Below are 25,943 nucleotides of genomic sequence, written 5' to 3'. Positions count from 1 at the left end.
GTTGCTTATTTTTAATTATTTCAGTCCAGTATCCATTTTTTTAAAAAAACACCACTGCCATTTATGCATTTTGAAATAGGGTTGCCAGTCCCCAGGTGGATAAGAAAGTAACCCAAAGACTCAGTGCTAACCAGCCTCAATGACAATCAAAGATACTGGAAAAAATAAGTAAAGGTAAAGGTAGTCCCCTGTGCAAGCACCAGTCGTTTCCGACTCTGGGGTGAGGTTGCTTTCACAATGTTTTCACAGCAGACTTTTTTACAGGGTGGTTTGCCATTGCCTTCCCCAGTCATCTACACTTTCCCTCCAACAAGCTGGGTGCTCATTTGACCGACCTCGGAAGGATGGAAGGCTGAGTCAACCGAAAAAGACATACCTGTAATTTCTGAAGTCAAGGAAACGTTTGAAAATGCTTTCACAATAACACATCCATTTTCAATTAATGCAAGGAATGTAAACGATGGTGTGCAAACCCAGTTTACATACAAAAATAACTCCGATGAAATAAAGGGTCCATCCAAAGAATCCATTCAAAGTATAAATCCAGTTCTTGATGCACGCCCCAAAGCGCAAAGATGAGTGCGCAGCTATGCACGAATAATTACTTGAATCTGACTCGCAGGGATGCCAGCCTCCAGGTGGGATCTGGAGATCCCCCAAAATTACAGCTCATCTCCAGACTGCAGAGATCTGTTCCTCTGAAGCAAATGGCTGCTTCGGAGGGTGGACTTTGAGGCATTATATCCCCCATTAAGGTCCCTGTCCTCCCCAGGCTCCATCCCCAAATCTTTAGGCGTTTCCCAACCTAGATCTGGCAACCCTAAACCCCCATCCCATGCTGGTGGCCATGCTGAGGACGGGATGGGGAGCCGGTGACTCTAAATCTGACGGTCCGGAACCCAGGCCAACATGCTTGCCAACTACCACCCTGGCTCAGTGTTCCCTCTAAGCTGTGAAGTCTTATGAGCAGCAATTTTACTTTGTGAGCTATTGGCATTAAAGTGGTGAGCTGCTGCATTAATTAGTTTGCTCTAGGGCGGAGGTGGCCAACGGGAGTTCTCCAGATGTTTTTTGCCTACAACTCCCATCAGCCATGCTGGCTGGGGCTGATGGGAGTTGTAGGCAGAAAGCATCTGGAGAACTACCGTTGGCCACTCCTGCTCTAGGGCCATTTTTCCTGAGCTGAGTCAAAAATGTGTGAGCTGGAAACTCACACTAGCTCACAAAAAAATGTGAACTAGCTCACACTAACTCAGCTTAGAGGGAATTCTGCCCTGGCTATATGTGAGAGCCCTGAGTGATCGTAAGGCTCGCTGAGAGAAAAATGACCCTACAGAAGCTGCCCCATGAATTTCCTAGCTCTAAAGGAAAGACAAAATGTTTAAAAAGCCCTCCCTGTTTCTCATTCTACCAAACTGGCAACATGGTTGTTTCTTTTGGAAAATCCAGTTTGGGGTCAGGCTGCTTGATTAGGAATTACCAAGAACGGGAGCCCATCTTTGAGCTCCCAGAAGGCCATTTCCCAAACAGCTGCCTATCACTCCTGACTGGAATTTCGCAAGCCTGCCTCATTTCTCTCTCTCCTCACAGCAGAGGCGGCTCCCCAATTCTCACTGCAAACGGCCAAACCAAACCCTCTCCTGTAATTTTCCACTCTGTGAATGGAGGGAAGTGACTCATGAGGAAGGCTGGGTCCCCTCCCCTGCCAATCTTCACTGCCGGCGGATAGCAGCCATCTTGGCACCGGGCCCAGAGCTCGACTGACGCTCCGTCAGCTCAGAAAGGGCTTCCTTGCGAGTGGCTGGTTTGTCAAAAAGGATAAAGTTTGGTGGCAGAAACCACATCCTCGAACGTGGAAGCTTTGTCCCTCACTGGCAGGTGTGTGGGAACAGGCAAGAAAAAGGCGCACTGCGCACACTTAAGGGTGCCGCAGTTTCACCCATCCTGGGCTAAGGTTGCCCTTATCATATTTTCGCACCTCGAGACAGGAGCCTTTGCCATGTATTATAAATGTTTACATTGCGGTTCACCATGCAGACAGGGTTTCACATCCTTCCCTGCAGCTTTTGTGTCACTAAAAGCCAAGATTTCATCATCAGGCTGCAGCCGCACAACGCCAATCTCATTCTAGCACCAGCTGCTCACCCCTTCTGGGGATGTACTGTATGTGGAAATCCACATTCACCCAGAGTCCACATTTACACATTCCAGAGTTGAAACCAGCCTAAAGATTTAGTCCCGAAGAGGCCAGAAAATTAGGGTTCCCAGCTAGGGCTGCCAAGTCTGTATTGGAAAATACTTCGAGACTTTGGGGGTAGATCCGGGAGAGGGCGCGGTTTGGGGAGGGGCCTCAGCAGGGTCCAATAGAGCAGGGGTGGCCAACGGTAGCTCCCCAGATTTTTTTTTTGCCTACAACTCCCATCAGCCCCAGCCATCAGCCATGATGGCTGGGGCTGATGGGAGTTGTAGGCAAAAAACATCAGGCGAGCTACCATTGGCCACCCCTGTCATAGAGTCCACCCTTCAAAGCAGCCATTTTCTCCAGGGGAGCTGATCTCTGCCCACTGGAGATCGGTTATAAAAGCTAGGGTTGCCAGGTCTGTGTTGGAAAATACCTGGCAGCTTTGGGGGTGGAGCCAGGGGAGGGGAGGGGCTTCAGCAGGGTGCAATGCCCATGAGTCCATCCTTCCAAGCAGCCATTTCTCCAGGGGAGCTGATCTCTGCCAGCTGGAGAGCAGTTGTAAAAGCAGGAGATCCCCAGGCCCCCCCTGGAGGCTGGCAACCTTATTCCAGATGGGAAATGCCTGGAGACAGGGCTGCCAGGTTTCCCCTGGCCACTGATAGGAGAGAGGGTTGCTACATCCCAGTTGGGAAACTTCTGGAGATTTGGGGGCGGAGCCTGAGGAGGGCAGGAACCTCAGCAGGGTATCATGTCTTGCAAAGCAGCTGTTTCCCTCAGGGGAACTGATCTCTGTCCTCCAGAGATCAGTTGTAATCCTAGGAAATCTCCAGACACCACCTGGTGGTTGGGAACCATAAGACTACCCTCCAAAGCATCCATTTTTCTCCAGGGGAACTGATCTCTGCAGTCCAGAGATGGGCTGTAATTCCAGGGGATACCTCAGTGCTACCTGGAGGCTGGCCTCCCCACCTGAATATGTTTGGGATGGAGTCTGGGGAGGGTGGGGTTTGGAGAGGGGAGGGGCTTCAGCAGGGTATAAGGCCGCATACAGTCCACCTTCCAATGTAGCCGCATTTCTAGGGGCATAGATTAAGACGGAGATGCTGAAGCTGAAGCTCAAATACTTTGGCCACCAAATTAGAAGGGAGCGCTCCCTGGAGAAGACCCTGATGCTGGGAAAGACAGAAGGCAAAAGAAGAAGGGGACGGCAAAAGATGAGATGGCTGGACAGAGTTACTGATGTAACTAACGCGAATTTGAGCAGACTTCGGAGGATGGTGGAAGACAGGAGGGCCTGGCGTGACTTGGTCCATGGGGTCGCAAAGAGTCAGACTCAACTGTGTGACTAAACAACAACAAAAGATGGAGAAATGAGCAGTGACTCACGAAAGCTCAAACTGAGCCACAAATTTTATTCCATCTTTAAGGTGCTACTAGACTCTTTTTGGTGTACAGCCAGTTTGGTGTCGTGGTTAAGTGCGCGGACTCTTATCTGGGAGAACCGGGTTTGATTCCCCACTCCTCCACTTGCACCTGCTGGAAAGGCCTTGGGTCAGCCATAGCTCTCGCAGAGCTGTCCTTGAAAGGGCAGCTGCTGTGAGAGCTCTCTCAGCCCCACCCACCTCACAGGGTGTCTGTTGTGGGGGAGGAAGGTAGAGGAGATTGTAAGCCCCTCTGAGACTCAGAGCGAAGGGGAGGGTATAAATCCAATGTCGTCATCTTCTATTTCTCCAGCTGAACTGATCTCTGTTGCTGAGAGATCAATTGTAGTTCTGGGAGATCGCCAGCCACCACCTGGAGTTTGGCAACCCTAGCCAAGACACACCCCTTTGCAGTGTGCTCAGGAAGTCACTGCAACAACTGGGTACGCCTCACATTTAAACAAAATTAAACACATCCCATGCGCAAACACAGGGGCGCAGCCCATGAGACACACACACACCTACAGAAGACAAATACGGACACACCTTCTGCGGGAAAGGACACATGCCCCTGGGTGGAAGTCACAGAGCAGTTAGCCATGCGTAAATGCAACAGCAGGCTCACTTCCGTTAAGAGGTCTCGGGCCAGTGGATTTCCCCCAGTTCAGTCTCTTGCAAACAGCTCTCTTCACATAGCAGAGCAGGGGAAGAGAAACCTGTCCCCTGGAGACCAATTGTAACACCAGATCTCCAGCCACCACCTGGAGGTTGGCAAGCCAGGAGTCAAGCCATATCCCAGCAGTCAGCTGCCCAGGCAAGCCAACATTGCTGAACTCCAATGTCTGCAAATGCACTCCATCACTTGATAGCTCTCGCCAGAGGGTGTGTGGGGTGGGGTGCTTGCCATCCACGTGTCCACTCCATCCCACGTGTATTGTGGCATTCTCAAAAGCACCAACGGGGTAAGGTTTGTGGCTTTAGTGGTAGAGCCTGTCCTTTGCATGCAGAAGGTCTCTGGTTCAATCCCTGACATCTATCTAAATAAGAACCAGGTCCTATAAAAGACCGTAGATTTATATCCCACACTTCTCTCTGAATCAAGAGTCTCAGAGCAGTTTACAATCTCCTTTATCATCCTCCCCCACTACAGACACCCTGCGAGGTAGGTGTGGCTGAAAGAGCTCTCCTGGAAGAAGAAGAAAAATTGCAGATTTATACCCTGCCCTTCTCTCTGAATCAGACTCAGAGCGGCTTACAATCTCCTATATCTTCTCCCCCCACAACAGGCACCCTGTGAGGTGGATGAGGCTGAGAGGGCTCTCACAGCAGCTGCCCTTTCAAGGACAACCTCTGCCAGAGCTACAGCTAACCCAAAGCCATTCCAGCAGCTGCAAGTTGAGGAGTGAGGAATCAAACCAGGTTCTCCCAGACAAGAGTCCACGCACTTAACCACTACACCAAACTGGTTCTACACCAAGCTTCCCTTTCAAGGACAACTCCTGCAAAAGCTAAAGCTGACCCAAGGCCATTCCAGCAACTGCAGGTGGAGGAGTGGGGAATCAAACCTGGTTCTCCCATCCGCATACTTAACCAATGGATTTCCTTGGATTAAAAGACCTTGGCCTGAGATTCTAGAGGCCTACTCCCAGTCTGAGTGAACAATACCAATCTTGATGGACCAAGGGTCTGATTCTATATAATGCGGCTTCATGTGTGTTTATATGGGAAGCTGGTTCAGAAGAGGGGCCAGTGGCTCAGTGGCAGAGCCTCTGTTTTGCATGCAGAAGGCTCCCGGTTCAATCCCTGCCATCTCCAGTTAAAGGGATCAAGTAGTGTGAAAGATCTGTGTCTGAGACCCTGGAGACCTTCTGTCAGTCCGAGTAGGCTATTGACCTTGACAGACCAAGGGTCTGATTCAATATAAAGGCCTACCAATTGCCAAGCCTCAGAGTGAACTCGTCTCTTTCATATTCACTGCTGCTAAATACGCTATTGCGTTAAAGTGGAGAAAATCTGATCCCCCCCTTCTATTCAGGTTTGGGCATCCAAACTATGGGACTATTTTATCTTAGATACGCTGGTGAGTTCTCAGCCTTCCCTTTCACTGTCAAAGCCAGGTTCTTTCCTCCTTCACAAATGGGAACCACTATTGTGTTGGAGTTTTTTGATTCTTTTCCCCACTCTTCTATTTTCCCGCGGGAGGAATCTCTCTATTAGCTGTACATTGATTATTTTCACCTGCTTGATCTCCTTGTCTCTTCTTGGTCTGTTAAGCTTTTGTTTTGGTCTATTCTTTGTACTCTCGTTTGGTTATAGATTGTTCATGTTTACTTCATGGCATGCAGCGTGCTCTCTGCCTTTATTTTTTTTTTAATATACCCGTATTCATAGCAGCAAGATATTTCATCATTGCACCTGGCATATTAGATCATAGTTAGCCTTGCATTTATGTGACTCAAGTGGCAGCTATTTGCTTATTTGGTTAATTCTTATAATGTCATTTACTGATGTACTTTCAAAATATAAAAATAAAAAATTTCTTGCACTGCCAAAAAAACCAAAAAAGGCATACGTGAGTGGCCATGCCCTGCCCATGAACTGAGTGGTATTTTTAATGCACTGATTGCCCTAACAAATAAGAACATAAGAGAAGCCATGTTGGATCAGACCAATGGCCCATCCAGTCCAACACTCTGTGTCATACAGTGGCCAAAAAACCCCAAGTGCCATCAGGAGGTCCATCAGTGGGGCCAGGACACTAGAAGCCCTCTCACTGTTGCCCCCCCCCAAACACCAAGAATATAGAGCATCAGAGTTAAGAACATAAGAGAAGCCATGTTGGATCAGGCAAATGGCTCATCCAGTCCAACACTCTGTGTCACACAGTGGCCCATCCAGTCCAACACTCTGTCACACAGTGGCCAATACACACACACCCACACCCACTGTGGCTAATAGCCGCTGATGGACCTCTGCTCCATATTTTTATCTAACCCCCTCTTGAAGCTGGCTATGCTTGCAGCCGCCACCACCTTCCTGTGGCAGTGAATTCCACATGTTAATCACCTTTCGGTGAAGAAGTACTTCCTTCTATCCGTTTTAACTTGACTACTCAGCAATTTCATTGAGTGCCTACGAGTTCTTGTATTGTGAGAAAGGGAGAAAAATACTTTTTTCTACTTTCTCCATCCCATGCATTATCTTGTAAACCTCTATCATGTCACCCCGCAGTCGACATTTCTCCAAGCTAAAGAGTCCCAAGCGTTTCAACCTTTCTTCATAGGGAAAGTGTTCCAGCCCTTTAATCATTCTACTTGCCCTTTTCTGGACTTTCTCCAATGCTATAATATCCTTTTTGAGGTGCGGCGACCAGAACTGCACACAGTACTCCAAATGAGGCCGCACCATCGATTTATACAGGGGCATTATGATACTGGCTGATTTGTTATCAATTCCCTTCCTAATAATTCCCAGCATGGTGTTGGCCTTTTTTATTGCAATCGCACACTGTCTTGACATTTTCAGTGAGTTATCTACCACGACCCCAAGATCTCTCTCTTGGTCAGTCTCTGCCAGTTCACACCCCATCAACTTGTATTTGTAGCTGGGATTCTTGGCCCCAATGTGCATTACTTGGCCACATTTCCAACGATATGCTGTGGCCAATAGCCACTGATAGGCCTCTGCTCCAAATGCTGATCCAATCCCTATCCCCACCCTCTTAAGCACAGCTGTACCTGAAGTGCTTGCAGAGTGGAGTGGGACTCCAAGTCCGCTATTCCTCATGAGAAGGTGATCTCTGCTGCAGCATGAACCAAATTTTCCAGCTTCTACACTCTTTCTGAAATTTGCAGCTGCTTGAACAGTGTTTCCAAAAACTGGGTTGAAGGACAACCCTCCATAACGGTCCAACCCGCCTTTTCCATTGCTGTCTTCTGTATTTTGGAAACCCAGGAACTCACCCTGCAAATGGTATCTTCCATATCAGACATTAGTAGGTATTTTTTTCTTCTTCACTGCATCTACATGATCTTGACAGGCTGGAAAACTGGGTTAACAGGGATAACTGTAAAGGTCTGCATTTAGGTAGGAAAAATCCAATGCATGGTTATAGGATGGGGGAAGACTCATCTTGGCAGTAGTATGTGTGAAAAGGAGCTAGGGGTCTTAGTGGACCATATGCTGAACATGAGTCAACTGTGTGATGCGGCGGCTAAAAAGGCAAATGCAATTTTGGACTGTATCAACAGAAGCATAGTGTTCAGATCACGTGAAGTGATGGTATTGCTTTACTCCGCTTTGGTAAGACCTCACCTCGAGTATTGTGTTCAGTTTTGGGCACCACATTTTAATTAGGATATAAACTGGAATGGGCCCAGAGGAGAGCGATGAAGATGGTGAGGGGTCTGGTGACCAAGTCCTATGAAGAAAGGTTGAAGGAGATCCTGGAGCTGGATATGTTTAGCTTGGAGAGGAGGCACCTGAGAGGTGATATGACCATCCTCTTCAAGAACTTACAAGGCTGTCGTATGCAGGGGTGGCCAACGGCAGCTCTCCAGGTGTTTTTTTGCCTACAACTCCCATCAGCCCCAGCCATCAGCCATGCTGGCTGGGGCTGATGGGAGTTGTAGGCAAAAAACATCTGGAGAGCTACCGTTGGCCACCCCATATAGGGGATGGTGCAGAATTCTTTAAGACCGAGTGCTAATGTTTTAAGCATGTTTTATTTTAAGGGTTTTTTTTAAAAAAAAAATCTTTATCCGTGTCCTTTATAAAGTTTGTATCCTTGTTACTTAATCTTAAATAGGTACACATATGGCCCGGCTCAACATGGCTCAGCCCAACCTGACATAGCCCATCCCAACAAGGCCTCATTTATTTCAGATCCGGCCCTCATAACAAATGAGTTTGACACCCCTGCATTAGAGCTGCTACACTAGAGGAACAGGACACATGTTGAAATAGGGCTGCCAATCCCCAGGTGGAGGCAGGGGATCCCCCCGTTTGGAGGCCCTCCCCCTGCTTCCGGGTCATCAGAAAGTGTGAGGGAGGGGGTTGAGGGAAATGTATGCTGGGCACTCCATTATTCTCGATGGAGACCGATTCCCATTGGATATAATGGAAAATTTATCTGTGGGTATCTGGGGTTCAGGGGGGGCTGTTTTTTGAGGTAGAAGCACCACATTCGCAGCGTAGCATCTGATGACTCTCCGCAAAACATCCTCCATGTTTCAAAAAGATTGGACCGGGGGATCCAATTCTATGAGCCCCAAAAGAAGGTGCCCCTATCCGTCATTATTCAGAGTGGAGGGAAGGCATTTAAAAGGTGTGTGGTCCCTTTAAATGTGATGGCCAGAACTCCCTTTGGAGTTCAGTTGTGCTTGCCACACCCTTGCTCTTGGCTCCTGGCTCCACCCCCAAAGGCCCCAGATATTTCTTGAGTCGGACTTGGCAACCATATGTAGGAAAGCACCAACACAATGCTCAATCGGCTTGGCCAATGCCCCCTACGGGACCAAAGTGTGTGCCCCTAGAATATGTCCCAGCATCCTTTGCAATGCACTGGCATTTCACAGCTAGCCAGGTAGGAAAAGGTTCCTGCGAGGCAAAGAAATCTTGAGCAACATTCACTTGCTGCAGCAGCTGCTTACTCAACCCAGGGAGAGGTCTTGGCAGGAAGCCGGGCTGCTCCGTTAAACAAAAACCCTTGTTCCCAGGGACGCAGAGGCTGGAGTTATGCTAACACAGAATTAACCTCCGATTCCTGGAGGAGGAGGATGTGGCTTCTGGAAGGGTCGAGGACCTCACAAAGCAAAAGCGCTCCCATGAGAGGAGTCATACCTCGGAGTCTGTATGAAGTGCCTCCCTAACCTTGGCCCAAGTCCTTTAAACAGGGGGCTTGGACTAATAGGTATGGGGGCATTTCTCTGTAATTTTAAGGTACATTTGCCCCTTTCAAGTGCCATCAAGTTGCAGCTGATTTATGGAGAATCTGTAGGGCAGGGGTAGCCAAACTTGCTTAATGTAACAGCCACAGAATAAACCAGGACTTTTTTTGTAGCAGGAACTCCTTTGAATATTAGGCCACACACCCCTGATGTAGCCAATCCTCCAAGCGCTTACAGGGCTCTTCTTGCAGAGCCTACTGTAAGCTCCAGGAGGATTGGCCACATCAGGGGTGTGTGGCCTAATATGCAAAGGAGTTCCCGCTACAAAAAAAAGCCCTGGAATAAACATCAGATGTTTGAGAGCTGCAAGACATGATCAACAGATGTTGGAAAGAAGGAAGATAAGAGGGGAGAGAGGGTGAGGTAGAAAGAAAGCAACTTTAAATGACTTCTCCAAGCTGCCTGCTGGCTTGGCAAAGTAATTTAAAGAGAAAAATGACTTCTCCAAGCTGGCTGATAGGACTGGCAGTGGGGGCTTCAGGAGCCACACAATATGCGTGAAAGAGCCACAGTTTGGCCACCCTTGCCACAGGATTTTCAAGGCGAGAGACAGACAGGGGTAGGTTTGCCATTGTCTTCATCTGTCTCACTGGTCTCCCAGCTGAGCACCATTGACCCTGCTTAGCTTCAGGGCCTATTTTGGTATACAATCCTTAATCCCCACCCCCAATGCATTTTAGTTCTCATTTTACAATTCTGGTAAAGAGAGACCCTGCCAAAGCAATTTAGAGCATTCGGTGGAGGTCTAGATCCTGCAAAGTGCTCAGAACGGTCATCTCCCCACTCCGCCCTCTAAAAAAAGTGCAGAGTTATAAACAAGGATTGAGCAATCTTTATTCCTTATCAGAGGCCTTGAGGCAAGAGCACATTCCACAGTCAAAAATGCCACATGAATTTTTTTTTGAGAGTTCAGGTTAACAGCTGTGCCTTTGCCCCAAGAAGGGGGGACGCTGGAGCAGTTCCCCCCGCCTGCCACCAAGCACGAGGGATTGGGCAGCGCCTAGCACTCAAAGACCAGAATTCCACAGGAGTGACCAATGAAAACGTTTGCCAAGGTGTGAGGGGGAGGAGAGAGGAGTGGAACACAGCCAGCCTGGAACCTGAAGGCAATGTCAGAGCAAAGACAGCCGATTAGCTAAATCCCTTTTGGCCAATACCTCCCCCTCCCCCAGCAGCCTTTTTTTTAAAAAGGGAGGATTTGAACCTAGCACCAAGAGGGTCCAAACAGTTTTGCTTCTCTGCAATCTTGCCAACTGACTGGCTGGCTCCACCCCCCCACCCCGCCAAGTGGAGTTCGATAACCGTCTCGACTCCCTTCCCAGATTTGCCTTTTAGAGGGTTAGCTAAAGCGTTCTGGAATGAGATTTCTAGATATTAAGATGCCGATTTGCCTGCAAGGCAAACTGTTAACCTGGAGCCCCAGAAAGCAGCTATTTTGGTCCCAAAACTACTGTTAAAAACAGGGAGCCTGTGCTATGAAGCCAAATGCTGGAATGTGAGCGGTAGGTCGGAAGTGCTCCAAACAAGAGGTATTTGGTCCTTAGAACCACCATTTTGGCATTACCTGTGGACCGGGGGACGGGGGGGGGGGGAGAAGAGGGGTTTCCTTGGTCCCAGCAGGTTTGGTCAGGGGCACGAAAGAAAAACCCGTGGTTTAAAATACTCCAGGGGTTAAAAAAAAATCACGGGGAAACAGAGTTTACTCCAGTCAAAAATGCCCCTAATGGAATCAGGTAAGAGGAAATTAAGAAAGGGCACAAACTGGCAATTGTGAGCGCAAAGAAACCAAGACGCCTCAAACAGCGCCCCTCCCCCCATTTAAGGCTTTTGGAGAGATTTAAAAGTTAAGAGGATGGATCTAGCGGCGCTGGGGCTCAAAGGATCTGGCGTGGCATCCCGTAGCCCGTCATGCCCGCCTGAGAGGCGCCCCGGTTCGTGCCCATCTGAAGGCCGATGACGCTCTGCCCTTCTTTGAGCTTGTCCTCTGAGAAAGCACGGCGGTTCTCTTGAGACTTCCTGAAGGAACAAGGAGGGGGGAGAGAAAGAACCACGGGGTTTATAAAAGGTAAAGGCATTCCCCTGTGCAAGCACCAGTTGTTTCCGACTCTGGGTGTCACATCATGACATTCTCACGGCAGACTTCTTTTAACGGGGTGGTTTGCCATTGCCTTCCCCAGTCCTCTACACTTCCCCCCCAAGCAAGCTGGGTACTCATTTTACCGACCTCGGAAGGATGGAAGGCTGAGTCAACCTTGAGCCGGCTACCTGAACCCAGCTTCTGCCAGGATCAAACTCAGATTGTGAGCAGAGCTTGGACTGCAGTACTGCAGCTTTACCACTCTGCATCACGGGGCTCTTCTCAAGGGGGCTTATACTTCTTGCAAAACCAGAGTTTAAAAAAAAAAAAACCGCACACAGCCAAATCTCACCAAATGCTGCAAAGAGTTCAAACTGGTTTGTAGGGTATTCCAAAATTTACTTAATTTCTAATCTAAGTATTTAGTTCAGTTTCAAAGGGATCATAATAGGGGTTGCCAACTCTGGGTTGGAGAAATTCCTGGGGATTTGGGGGCAGAGCCTCAGGAATGTGGGGTATAACACCTTCGAGTTCACCCTCCAAAGCAGCCATTTCTCCAGGGGAGTTTGGTCTCTGTAATTTGGCGATCAGGAGTAATTCTGGGAGATCTCTGGGTGAGCCAGTTTGCTGTAGTGGTTAAGTGCGCAGACCCTTATCTGGGAGAACCAGGTTTGATTCCCCACTCCTCCACTTGCAGCTGCTGGAATGGCCTTGTCAACCATAGCTTTCGCAGCAGTTGTCCTTGAAGGGCAGCTTCTGGGAGAGCTCTCCCAGCCCCACCTACCTCACAGGGTGTTTGTTGTGGGGAAGGGGGGTGGTAAAGGAGACTGTGACCACTCTGAGATTCAGAGTGAAGGGCGGGATACAAATCCAGTATCATCTTCTAGGCCCTGCCCAGAGGCTGGCCACCCTAGGGACCAAGTAAACACCCAGGTGGTTTGTTCAGCATGCCCAGCTTCGGGAATCCCACCTGCTAACCTAGTGGAGGCTCCAACAGTCAGTAGACACCTACACAAAGAACTCCACTTTCCTATGGAAAAAAAAATTTGCTTGAGCACTAGTTTAATATAAAGGGGCTCGAGAAGCCATGGAAAGAACTCTCTGGTTTCTAATCGCAACTGCTGCATGTCTACTAGATGACTTAGGCAAGTTCCGGGCAGGTCCAGCCCTTCCCCAGCAATGCAGGGAGCAGCACTGGCCTACCTCACAGGGCTGAAGACTGCAGATTTATACCTGCCCTTCTCTATGAATCAGAGTCTCAGAGTGACTTACAATCTCCTTTATCTTCTCCCCCCACAACAGACAACCTGTGAGGTGGGTGGGACTGAGAGAACTCTCACAGTAGCTGCCCTTTCAAGGACAGCTTTGTGAGAGCTATGGCTGACCCAAGGCCATTCCATCAGGTGCAAGTGGAGGAGAGGGGAATCAAACCCGGTTCTCCTGGATAAGAGTCTGCATACTTAACCACTGCACCAAACTGGCTCCCAAGCACAGCCCCCTCAGGTCATTCTGTATGGAGTGCCTCCCTAACCCCGACCCAATTCCTTTAAACAGGGGGCGTGGGCTTACACGTACTGAGGCTAAGGATTTTTCTGTAACTTCAAGACACTTTTGCCCTTTTCAAGTGGCGTCAAATTGCGGCTGATTTATGGAGACTCCATAGAGTCTCTATCATTGACTGTCTGATCTGACTCCCCATGCTTTCATTTTTAATGAGCCCCTCAATCCTTTTTGTTGGAGACCTGGAAAAAAAACCCCAACTGCCTTTCCCTTTATATCTCCATAAGGAAAAAGGGTTAGAGACCACTAAATACAGAAACAGCCTTTCCAGGGCTTGTGGCTACAGAACTGCCTGATGGGGGTAACAAGACTGTTTTCCTCAATAGGTAGTTAACCAGGGCTCAAGCAAGTTCCACAAGTGACCAGCAGAGAATATGGATGGCGCAGAACTGCATGCAAAGCCCTTTATCGACACTTACTTTGGGAACCAGTTGGGGTCTCCCATAAAGAACTCGTCGCCTTTTGCAACAGCCAAGCCTCCCAAGTTCATCAGGGTCCTCTGCACGCAGGCCATGTTTTTACCTAAAGGAGGGAGAAAAGTTAGACAGATGAGCACACATCCATGTACTACTGCAGCACAAAAGCCCAATACCATCTAGGAGAGATCTGCCAGTTTTATATTAAAGTCAGCATCCTAGTTCCCACACTGGCCACACAGATGCCACCTAAAGCTGGACATGGAGGCCAAGACATCCCCTAGCTGAAGACCAGCTGCTGAGGGCAGGGTACGCTGCCTCTGAACATGGATGTTCCACTGGCCAGTGTCACAGCAGATGGGCCCATCTAGTCTTGGAGCAAAGCAGGCTAACCATGCCTAATGGCTACCATTTTTGGTTGGACTGGAGAATAATTTTATGCTGTTGGCAGATCTTCACCCCAGTGATAAATACAGCAGGGTTTTGTGCCTTGGCAAAAGTTTTGCAGATTGGTTTCTTCCCACGGCTATTGAAAATTCAGCTAATTCTGAACCAAGCAAATTTGGCAGGCTGCTGAAATTCTCATCTCCCCTCAGGCTTCACTGTTTTCTCAACAGTTGCTTCTGCCTGGAGGTTTTGCTTTGGTTTGCCATTCAGTGGTTTGTTTGTTTTTTTGAGCACCCTCAAGGTGGCTGCCCCAATAAACCTATCTTTGGGTTTCCTCATAGTTTGCTGCGCTACAATAACAATTTCCAGCACTGACTATCTCATCTGACTCCCCACACTTTCATTTTTACTGAGCTCCTCAATCCTTTTTTGGTAGGGACTTAAGAGAAACTCCTGGTTGCCTTTCCCCTTATTTCTCCACAAGGAAAAGGGGTTAGAGACTTTTAAAGTGAAGGCTGGGCATTCAGAGGAAATAGATTAACCTTACCAATCAAGGAAATAGATTAACCTTATCAGACCAGAGCAACCTAGCAGTGACTAATTTAGGTTGCCCTCTGGCAGAAGCAGTTCCACAATAATCACTTGGGCCACAATCCGTTGCACATATTCAAGAGTTTAATTTCAGAAACTTCTGCAAAATTAGTCTCTCCCTACTTACGAGAAGTCTCGCATTCTTCTAGTTCTTTTAATAAACACATGCATACCCCCCAGCAAGCTCTACAAGTGAAAGGCAGCTAGCACCAAGGACAGGGATGTCAAACATGTGGCCCAAGGGTCAAATCAGGTCCCCGGAGGGCTCCTATCAGGCCCCCGAGCATCTGCTTCCAAACCTCTATTTACTCCATTGGGTGAGGCTCCTCCCTTGGGATGGAGGCAGAACTTGCTTTGCCAGGCCTCTCAACTGCACAGTAGAGCTACTGAGCCAAGCCTCTCTTCCTTCTGTTGGCTGAGGCTCTCTCCTGGTCCCCCTGGGGAAGGGAGGAAAGAGCCAGAGCTTCTTTTGCCTGGTTCCCTGGATTCCATGGAAAAAATACAAAGAAAGCACCTTTAACGAGTGCTAATGTTTTAAACATGTTCTAAGTTTTAAAAAACCCCTTCTGTTTGTCTGTGTCCTTTATAAAGTTTCTATTTCTGCTACCTAATCTTCAATAGGAACACACACGGCCCAGCCCCACATGGTCTGACCTGACAAGGTCTCATTTATGTCAGATCTGGCCGTCATAACAAATGAGTTTGACACCCCTAGCCAAGGACAGCCCACTGGCTACCCTCTGCCACATACTAGCCAATATCACCCTTCCACTGAACCAAAGCAGCATTTTCACTAAAGATACCCCACCCTTTCTGCATTAGCTACCCTACACACCCCTACCCATCTTCCAGCCATTCACAAAGTGAAAGGGTAGCCAATTTCACCAGCTCTGAAAGGCAGACATCCAGTTCCAGTAACCTTGAATGGGCAAACAGACGTCAGCAAAATGACAAACCTGCCTGATTGTTCCATCAGAGACAGTGATAAGCAATAAGACTGTCTATGGTCATGGAACAAACGGAATCTAGCTAAAGTGCTGCCTATTCAGGGATTCAGGGGGCTTTCATTGAGGGAGGAGAGGTTAGAAACGGGGGAGAGCCATTCCAAGCAGGTTTAAACTCATAGTATCATAGAGTTGGAAGGGACCTCCAGGGTCATCTAGTCCAACCCCCTGCACAATGCAGGAAACTCACAAATACCTCTCCCTAAATTCACAGGGTTGCTGTCAGATGGCCATCTAGCCTCTGTTGGAAAACCTCCAAGGAAGGAGAGCCCACCACCTCGCAAGGAAGCCTGTTCCACTGAGGCACCGCTCTAACGGTCAGGAAGTTCCTCCTAATGTTGAGCTGGAATAAAATGCAAATTCCCCCTAGGATGAACAGCAGCTCCTGGGGACATCTCCCAACAGGGAAAGAACACGGGAGAGTGACTTAAGCCTCCTTTTACCCATTCAAATTGGGGCCTCCACATGTCAATGCAAACTCTGAACAAGCAAGCACATCAGCAATGATTCACATAGTTGATGATGATGATATTGGAGTTATATCCTGCCCTCCACTCTGAATCTCAGAGTCTCAAAGCAACTCACAATCTCCTTTAGAAGAAGATGAAGAAGATATTGGATTTATATCCCGCCCTCCACTCCGAAGAGTCTCAGAGCAGCTCACAATCTCCTTTGCCTTCCTCCCCCACAACAAACACCCTGTGAGGTGGGTGGGGCTAAAGAGGGCTCACAGCAGCTGCCTTTTCAAGGACAACTTCTGCCAGAGCTATGGCTGACCCAAGGCCATGCTAGCAGGTGCAAGTGGAGGAGTGGGGAATCAAATCCGGTTCTCCCAGATAAGAGTCTGCACACTTAACCACTACACCAAACTGGCTACACCAAACTGGCTCTTCCTCCCCCACAGCAGACACCCTGGGAGGTGGGTGGGGCTGAGAGCGCTCTGACAGAAACTGCCCTTTCAAGGACAACTCTGCGAGAGCTATGGCTGACCCAAGGCCACTCCAGCAGCTGCAGGTGGAGAAGTGGATAATCAAACCCAGTTCTTCCAGATAAGAGTCCGCACACTTAACCACTACACCAAACTGGCCCTCTCAGTTCACCTCTGAAGTCTTCAAAATACCATAGTACAGAGGCATTCTTTGGACCATGTCCCAAAAAAGAAAACAGTAGTCCAGGGACACCTTAAAGACCAACATCTATTCCAGCATGTATGTTTCTTTACTTAAAGCATCAGCTGCCTCTCTTCTTTATGGAGCTCAAGGCAGCTTACATATTTTTTTAAAAAAGAACAGAATAAAATACATTAAAAACATTAAAACCCCCAAAATTTAAAATCACAACTCGGGACTGCTAGTAAATATAGCTAAATTCAGCCTTAAATAAAACCATCCAGCTGTCTTCTGAAGACTGGAAGTGAGGGGGGCAGGAGCAGATCCCTGAGGAGGCTGTTCCAAAAATGTGGGGCAGACAGCAAAAAGGCCCTTCCTCTCCTACCCACCAAATCTTTGATTGCTGGGACAGTCGGGATGGCCTCTCCCTCCGATCTTGATTTTGCAAGCCAGGGGCTCACTCCTTCAAACTGTATGGAAGGAAATAATTCTGAAGATTTTTTAAAGGCCTAGGTCATTTCCTTCTTTAAAAAACTTGCAGAACAATTTCCTTTTCACAGCATTTGAAGACAGGAACTGTGATTCACAAAAGCTCGTGCTGGAATAAACTTAACAGGGCTGTCCCTTCAGAGTTCAATAGACCAGGGGTGTCGAACTCATTTGTTATGAGGGCCGGATCTGACATAAATGAGACCTTATTGGGCCGGGTCATGTCGGGTTGGGCCAAGCCATGTCGGGCTAGGCCTATTTAAGATTAGGTAGCAGAGATATAAATTTTATAAAGAACACAAACACAAATATATATTTTTTTAAAAATTAAAATTAAAACATGCTTAAAACATTAGCACTCATTGATCTTAAAGATGCTTTCTTTGTATTTCTCCCATGGGAGCCAGGGAACTGGGCAAAGGAAGCTCTGGCTCTTTCCTTCCTTCTCCAGGTGACCAGGAGGGGGAGGAGCCTCAGCCAATAGAAGGAAGAGAGGCTTGGCTCAGTAGCTCCGCCATGTGATTGAGAGAGCCTGGCAAAGCAAGCTTTCCCTTTCCCCCTTCTCCCCAAGGGAGGAGCCTCAATCAATGGAGAAAACAGAGGCGTTGCTCCGTAGCTCCTGTGCAATTGAGCAAGCCTGGCAAAGCAAGCTGTTATGCAGAAGGAAGCAAGATATAGGGAGAAGGAAGCAGATGACAGCCGGTTGCTCTGGAGCCTGATATGAGCCCTCCGGGGGCCTGATTCAGCCCCTGAACTGCATGCTTGACACCCCTGCTCTAGATGGCTTGGATTCTCCCTTCCCCCAAAGCTGGCCTTACCTTCCCACAGGTCCACCGTCTGGAATATGTCGGTGGCGAGGATGCCGTAATGTTCTGCCGCCTTCAGGAACTGCGAGATCTGCTCCATCTGCTTGAAGGCCATGGTGGAAGGCTGGATCTTGGCCACAGGGCCTTGGCCTTTGGCGTACAGGCTGTTGATCAACTTACACAGCACCTGGGCAGGGATTCAGAGAGGCTGCCATTCCATCTCATTACCTTTGCCCCTCTTCCTACACTAGGGTTCCCAACCTCCCGCTGGGAGCAGGGGTCCCCCCGATTTCAGGGCCTCCAACGCCCCCCTCCCCAGCACGGGATTGGCCGGCGGGTTGAGCCCCACCCCCGAAGAGCTCCACCAGCACCCAACATGCCAGGCACGATTACATCACCTGGAAGTGATGTAATCACACCAGGCACGTTACATGGGGACGCTCTAGCATTTTGGTTAAAGAAAAAACTCTATGGTCCCCTGCTGGCAGCCAGGCAAGACCCTACTACACCCACTCAGAGAATTTAAGTCCCTTCCGCAATGACCCATGCCACCTAACCATATAAGCGAAATAGGGCTGCGTGGGTGTGTGCGCGTGCATTATGTGCTGTCAAATCAATTATGACAAGGTGACCCTGTGAATTAATGGCCTCCAAAACATGTTATCCTTAACAGCCTTGCTCAGGTGTGCAAACTGAGGGCCCTGGCTTCTTAAAGAGCCCATCCATCTCATGTTGGTCTTTTCCTGCTACTTTCCCCCTTCCCTAGCATTACTGTATTTTTGACAGCGGGTTCTTTCTTCCAGTGATGTAACCAAAGTAGAATAAGCCCCAGTTTATTCATTTTAGTTCCTAGGGAGAACTCAGGCTTGATTTGATCTAGAATCCACCGATTTGTCTTTTTGGCAGTCCCAGGTATCCATGAAACTCTCCTCCAACACCACATTTCAAAGCAATCCTGTCAACTTGAGTCACTGTCCGCTTTCACACCCATACAAAGCGATGGGGAATACTATGGCATAAGTTAACTTGATCTTGGTCGCCAATGACACAGCTGTTGCCGTGTGTGCTTTGCATTAAAGGGGAAAGGAAAGGTCCCCTGTGCAAGCACCAGTCGTTTCCATCTCTGGGGTGACGTTGCTTTCACAATGTTTTCACGGCAGACTTTTTACGGGGTGGTTTGCCATTGCCTTCCCCAGTCGTCTACACTTTCCTCCCAGCAAGCTGGGCACTCGTTTGACCAACCTTGGAAGGATGGAAGGCTGAGTCAGCCTCGAGCCGGCTACCTGAAAACCCAGCTTCTGCCGGAGATCGAACTCAGGTCGTGAGCAGCTTAGGCCTGCAGTACTGCAGCTTTAACACTCTGCGCCACTGGGCTCTTGCATTAAAAGACTATACCAAATTAGTACCACGACACAGCTGGAAGTTTTATTTAGAAGGGCATTAGGGTTTCCAGTCCTCATGGCTAGCAATGTGCCAACATTTGCTTCTGAGGCTCCACCAGACAAAAAGGGAGATAAAACTCTGCACGGGGAAAGCGTAGCCAAGGCAAATGGGTGTGTTCTACTGCATCCTTGCTGGAGCCAGCAAGAGCATCGTGGCACTCGATTCCACTTGCATAATCTCAGGAAAGAATTTATGACTCACAAGAGCGCATGCAGGTGAACCTGCGTCTTACGACAGGGCCGTATGAAATGATGTTTCTAAGAATGATTGCTAAACGGCAGTAAAAATCAAATGCAAGTTTTCTAGCTCTTTTTTGGCAGACCACAAAGGTCTGCGGGCAGGGATTCAGACTTTCCTAGTTCTGTTTGTTTGCTATGCAGGGCGAATGCACATTTCATACGGCAGCAGGCCTCAGCTATGGGTTTTTGGGGCTGTAACAAACCAAGTCCACTGATCCGTGACATATCCCCCTACTTCCAGAAAAGGAGCTTTTTAATTGGCTGCATGCACTTGAAGATTGAACAGTGGCTTGAGAAACTACCCTTGGTGCATATGCAACCATCTTTAGTCCTTTTTTCTGTTTTTTTTGCTTGTCAACTCATAGCTGACTTAAGGTGACCTTATGGGATTTACAAAGTAAGACACGTTCAGAGGTGGCTTGCCATTGCCTGCCTCGGTGTCCTGACCCTGGTGGTCTCCCTTCCAAAGGCTGGCCAGGGTTGACACTGCTTAGCTTCTGAGATCAGACAAAATCAGGCTAACCTAGAAGTTTAGTCCATTAGTTCTGCTCATATAAGGTTTTCTGGAACACTACCAAGTCTGTGCTTTGGCCTGGGTGGCCCAGGCTAGCCTGATCTCATTGATAAAGAGTCCAGTAGCACCTTTAAGACTAACCAATTTGGTTGCAGCATAAGCTTTCGAGAATCACAGGTCTCTTTGTCAGATGCATCTGATGAAGAGAGCTGTGATTCTCAAACACTTATGCTACAACAAAATTTGTTAAGTCTTAATGATGCTACAAGCATAGCCAGTTTCAAGTGGGGATTGGAGAAATATATGGAGCAGAGGTCCATCAGTGGCTATTAGCCACAGGGTATAGATGGAATTCTCTGTCTAGGGCAGTGAGGCTCTGTATTCTTGGTGCTTGGGGGGCACAGTGGGAGGGCTTCTAGTGTCCTGGCCCCACTGATGGAGCCTAGGGTTTTTGTCCACTGTGTGACACAGAGTGTTGGACAAGATGGGCCATTGGCATGATCCAACATGGCTTCTCTTGTGTTTTTATGCTACTGGTCTCTTCACTATTTTGTAGCAACAGACTAACACGGCTACCTCCTCTGGATCTATAAGCTCACCAGCTCTCAGAAGCTAAGCAGAGTTGGCCCTGGTTAGCACTTGGATGAGAGACCACCAAGGAAGCCCAGGGTCGCTGTGCAGAGGCAGGCAACGGCAAACCACCTCTGGACATCTCTTGCCTAGAAAACCCTATGGGTCACCGTAAGTCAGCTGCAAATTGGCAGCACTTTCCCTGAACATCTGGAAAGGGAGTGGAAAGAGTGGAAACCTGTCTTTCAAACCTTCCGTAAGTCCTTGCTTTTTACGCACAAGAGGATGATTTAAGGCACGTCCCCCCCCAAACCTCCCACGGCACTGCTAACCCTTCAAAGCTAGCAAAGGAAAATTCTTACTGTGCCATCTTTCAGCCATTTCTGAAACTCATCCTTGCCGGGCTGCGGCTGCCCGATCTCTGGGCCACACTGTGCCATGATCCACTGGATCAAGATCTGCTCCAGTTCAGGGTCATACTGCTTGTCGATCTTCTGCTGAACCTCCCGGCTGAGGCCATAGGCTGGTCCTCTGTTTGCCATGGTGTGTGTAGATGTCTGTAGAAGTGATGCTAGAGAGACACAGAGAACCGCCATTAGATAGCTCCAGATTCCCAAACACCAGTGATGAATGTGTATGAACATGGATGTAACGGCCTTATACTCAGGGCTTTTTTAATAGCAGGAACTCCTTTGCATATTAGGCCCCACCCTCCGATGTAGCCAGTCCTCCTGGAACTTACAGTAGACCCTGTTCTAAGAGACCTGTAAGCTCTTGGAGGACTGGCTACATCAGGGGGTGGGGCCTAATATGCAAAGGAGTCCTGCTACAAAAAAAGCCCTGTTTATACTGTAGCCTACTATTGGTCCATTAAGATCTGTCTTGACTGGACCCGTAGCTAAGGTGGGTCATCTTGAGGCCAGGCCCCCTCACTTAACAGCCATGCCCCACTCTGACTGGCAGCGGTTCTCCAGGGTCTCAGGTAGAGGTCTTCAAACAACCTACAGCCTGATGCTCCTGCTGGCGATACCAGAGACTGAACCTGGGACCTTCTGCATGCCAAGCTGAAGGTCTTCCACAGAGCCATAGCAACAGAGATGTAGGCAGGTTAAAAAAAAAAAGCTACCTGTGATATCAAACCTTTAATACACTTTCTGAGACTCAAAACCATGTGCCCTAAAGTCGCCTTTTCAGGGACCACCTCTGAGAGCTCTGGTACATCGATGTATGTAATCCCCACCATGTTCAGAATTCAGTTGTTGGACTCCAAGCTCTGTCTCTTCTTGGGTCCAAGATGTTGTGGCTCAGGGGTGCAGTGCCTGTTTTGTATATCGGAAACCTAGAGCAGGGGTCCCCAACCCCCGATCTGTGGACCAGTATCGGTCCGTGGCCTGTTAGCAATTATATTTCATTATATTACAATGTTAGCAAGTATAATTATTTCATTATATATTACAATGTAATGATAATAATAAGACATTGGATTTATATCCTGCCCGCCACTCCAAATTTCATAGTCTTAGAGTAGCTCACAATCTCCTTTACGTTTCTCTCCTACAACAGACACCCTGTGAGGTGGGTGGGGCTGAGAGAGCTCTCCCGGAAGCTGTCCCTTCAAGGACAGCTCTGCCAGAGCTATGGCTGACCCAAGGCCATTCCAGCAGCTACAAGTGGAGAAATGGGGAATTAAATCCAGTTCTCCCAGATGATGATGATGATGATGATAATAATAATAATAATAATAATAATATAATAATAACTTTTTATTTGTATCCCGCCCTCCCCGCACAAGCAGGCTCAGGGTGGCTCACAACATAGGAATGCAATACAATATAATAAAATCACATAAAACAGTAAAATTAATATGCAGTTACATTAAAATTAACATTAAGGTGCTAATAGATCTTAATTCAGTAGAAGAGAAGATAAAGGAGTCCACACACTTAACCACCACACCAAACTAATAAAGTGCACAATTGTATCATCCCAAAACCATCCACCCCACCCCCTGGTCCCTGCAAAAATTGTCTTCCACAAAACTGGTCCCTGGTGCCAAAAAGGTTGGGGACTGCTGGCCTAGAGAATGCAGAAAGGGACCTAAAATAAGCCCCAGGTCGAGTTTCAAGCAGATTTCTCATCCTATCTTAGCAGGACACTGGACCAGCCTCTCCCCAGAGACAGGCAACAGGAACATAACCCTATCGAGACACAGGGAAGATCTTTTTGTACCAATTTGCTAGTTTAATCCAGACCTAGGAAGCCCCATTCCGGCCCCAAACCACAGCAGAGAGGCTGCGCCTGCCTCTTCCTGCAGAAGCTGGCTTATCCAGCCCCCGGGAAGTTTCCTATCAAATGCTGCAAACTCTGAACTGGCTGAGCAAACGTGGAAAGCTTCCTTTCCTAGCCCTTAGCCTCAAGCGGCTACCCTTCCACCAAAAATAGCCCAGGGAGGGGGGGGGGAAAGCAAAGGCCTAATGTGAAAACAGCAGACAGATAAAACGTGCATGTTTTAAGCCAGGTCAGAAGCTAGTCCACAACTGTGCAACACGCCCATGTGCACAAATACCCTTAATGGCTGCAGTCCACCAGCCCAGTAATGCATTTTACTAACACGGTGGTTTTGAAAAATGGGAGGTTTCTATGGGAGCGGTTAAACGCCCCTTTTCCCCTGGGGCTTATGCGTTTCTTTGAGGGACTCCTTTTACAAGTGGGTGGGGAAGATCGCCATTTGTTGTCCTGGCACACCCTAGCTCTCTCCATGGCCTGCAGGGCATTTGTGCCAAGAAGTGACATGGCAGAGGCCCAGTTGGCACTACCAGACTTGCAAACAGATATTCACCTGGGGTGAGTGGAAATTGCCTCCAGGTGAGCAGAGAGGAAGCTTGCTTTTAACCTTCCCTAGCCCCGATGCTTTTCTTTCTCTCCTTTCTTCTATGTTGCTGTACATACACAATACAAGCCTGGTACTCAAGCCTGCTATTTGGAATTAGAAAGAGGACACAGTACTCCAAAGCATAGGCAGAATGACCTCAGGGATGTGCGGCCTCTACCTTTAGCCTGCCAGCAGCTATGCAGATATGCTAGCCAAGGGGGCCTAGAATCATAGAGTTGGAAGGGACCCCCAGGACAATCTATTCCAACCCCAACTGGACTAGAGTGATCTAGGCACCGGAGTAAATTGACAGGGAAACCCCTCCCCAAACCAATGCACTTCACTTCAGCTGCAGGTGAGTTAAGCCAGCAACTGAGACCATACTTCCCTAAACCAGGGGTCCTCTGGAATTCTGACACGGTGTTGTAAACACAGCCACAAAATGGCTGCCAAAGGAGGTGGAGCCAGCCACAAAATGGTTCCAACAGTTTAGCTTCGGTCTCACAGCAAAGATTTCTTGTGTTGCTCCGGCAGCTGCTGCCAAAGCAAAAATATGCACGGCCAATCAGAAGCCTTGCCGGGCAAAGGCCCTACCTAGCCCCACTGGGTGGGCACCAGGAAGGGTATTGGCGGGCACCATAATGCACCACGTTGGCGCCCCATGCCCTGGACCATTAAAGTGTACCAATGCCTACTTTTCTCCCTAGTGAAGCCTACCCAGTTTGCAAACAGTTCATCATGATCAACAGTCACAAGCGAACTGGGGAGTTTTGGGTTGTGGGTTTTTTTACTTCCTTCTCTCCCCCCCCCCCCCCCCCATGCAGTTTTGCCTTGGCATTCAAGATTTTCCTCGTCATCCTGGTCTCTGTTCCTACTATTGCCATACCAAGAGACAGAGCCGCATCGTGTCACATGCGCTTTGGATGGCTGCACAGGCCCAGGCCCTGTGTGGTGCAGTGGCTGTTAGGACGACAATCTTGGAGACCCAGGTTAGAATCCTCACTCGTGCCATGGAAGCTGGCTGGGTAACCTTGGGCCAGTCACACACTCAACCTAACCTCCCTTACGGAGTTGTTGTGAGAATAAAAATGCTAAGACCCAACTGCGTAAGCCATTTTTGGGTCCCTAGTGGTGAGAGAATGCAGGGTACCAATAAATAAAAAACTGATAGATGCTGAAATTACTAGGCTTTACACATCAGCCTTGGGAATCAGCCTAGAAGCTCAGTGGCTGAATACAGAAGATGGAGGCACATCGAGCTGTTTGGGAATTCTGAAGACAGCATGAATTTTCTTCTGTAGAACAGGAAGTGTATCTGCACTGGTTCGTATTGGGGTGCATTGAGAAACAGACGCTTCAAGTACAGGCAGAAAAGCAGCCTCTTCTGTACCTCTGCACCGAGCTTCCCATGCTACGTTCACAGTGCCTTAGTCATCCAGTTAGAGATGCAACAGAATTTCCTGCCCTAAGGAGACTCCCTGCTGCACCCGGGCTCTGGGTCGGAAACTTTCGGTACCTCTATACCAGGAGTGGCCAAGCTTGCTTAATGTAAGAGCCACACAGAATAAATGTCAGATGTCTGAAAGCCACGAGGGGAGGAAGGAAGGGAGGAAAAGCAAATAGATAGGGAAGAAGGAGGGAAGGAGAGGTGGAAAGGAAGCAACTTTAGCTTTAACTTTAAATGCTTTCTCCAAGTCGCTGACTGGCTTGGCGAAGTGATCCAAAGAGAGAAATGCCTTCTCCAAGCTGGTCAACAGGGCAGTGGACGCTTCCAGAGCCATACAGTATGGGTGAAAGAGCCACATGTGGCTCCTGAGCTACACTGGCCACCTCTGCTCTACACCAATTTCCACCAAGCCTTAGGCATCCAGCGACAGAGATGCCACAGAATTTCCTGCCCTGAGGAGACTGCCTGTTGCACCCCTGAGTGAGTCACTGCTTCAGGTCAGAGTCCTAAGGTGCACTCACAACAGCCACTAATGCAGAAACAGGCAAAGAGCTCCTTTCCAAGGTCAGATCTCGCCCCCCCCCCCCCCGCCCCGTAGTCTAAAAAAGCAAGCCTTTGGGAGCAACTGGAAGGCTGCCTCCCAATTCCGTTCCACAGGCCTTGGCTGTGAGAAACCACCGAGCTCTTACAAACGCATATTGAAGCAGTACGAGAAGCTGACAAAGGACGAACAGGGAACACTCCCCCATGGGGGCTGGCCAGCTACCCTCTGTGGCTTCAGCCTGGTACAAATGTGAACGCCTTCCACCAAGTTTTACGAGTGGCAGCAGGACCATTCTAATGTGCCCCTTGACAGGGCCCTTAGCCT

At 48.6% G+C, this 25,943-nt stretch overlaps 1 protein-coding gene across 1 annotated transcript in view; it reads right to left on the bottom strand.

Annotated features, from left to right (window-relative positions):
* Positions 1–10,360: 10,360 nt before the first annotated feature.
* Positions 10,361–25,943, bottom strand: part of TAGLN2 (transgelin 2) — a 40,069-nt gene continuing 24,486 nt past the window's right edge. Inside the window, exons 2-5 of the mRNA XM_060254999.1 lie at positions 21,119–21,327; positions 18,003–18,177; positions 13,608–13,710; positions 10,361–11,567 (exon numbers count right to left, since the gene is read on the bottom strand). Coding sequence (XP_060110982.1) covers positions 11,426–11,567; positions 13,608–13,710; positions 18,003–18,177; positions 21,119–21,298 — 600 coding nt within the window. The 5' untranslated portion in view covers positions 21,299–21,327 and the 3' untranslated portion in view covers positions 10,361–11,425. The remainder of the gene's footprint in view (positions 11,568–13,607; positions 13,711–18,002; positions 18,178–21,118; positions 21,328–25,943) is intronic.

The sequence above is a fragment of the Heteronotia binoei genome, chromosome 1, assembly GCF_032191835.1.
Source record: "Heteronotia binoei isolate CCM8104 ecotype False Entrance Well chromosome 1, APGP_CSIRO_Hbin_v1, whole genome shotgun sequence".
Classification (NCBI taxonomy): Eukaryota; Metazoa; Chordata; class Lepidosauria; order Squamata; family Gekkonidae; genus Heteronotia; species Heteronotia binoei.
Note: the sequence above shows the minus strand (reverse complement) of the source record. Positions and strands in the feature narration are given on the sequence as shown.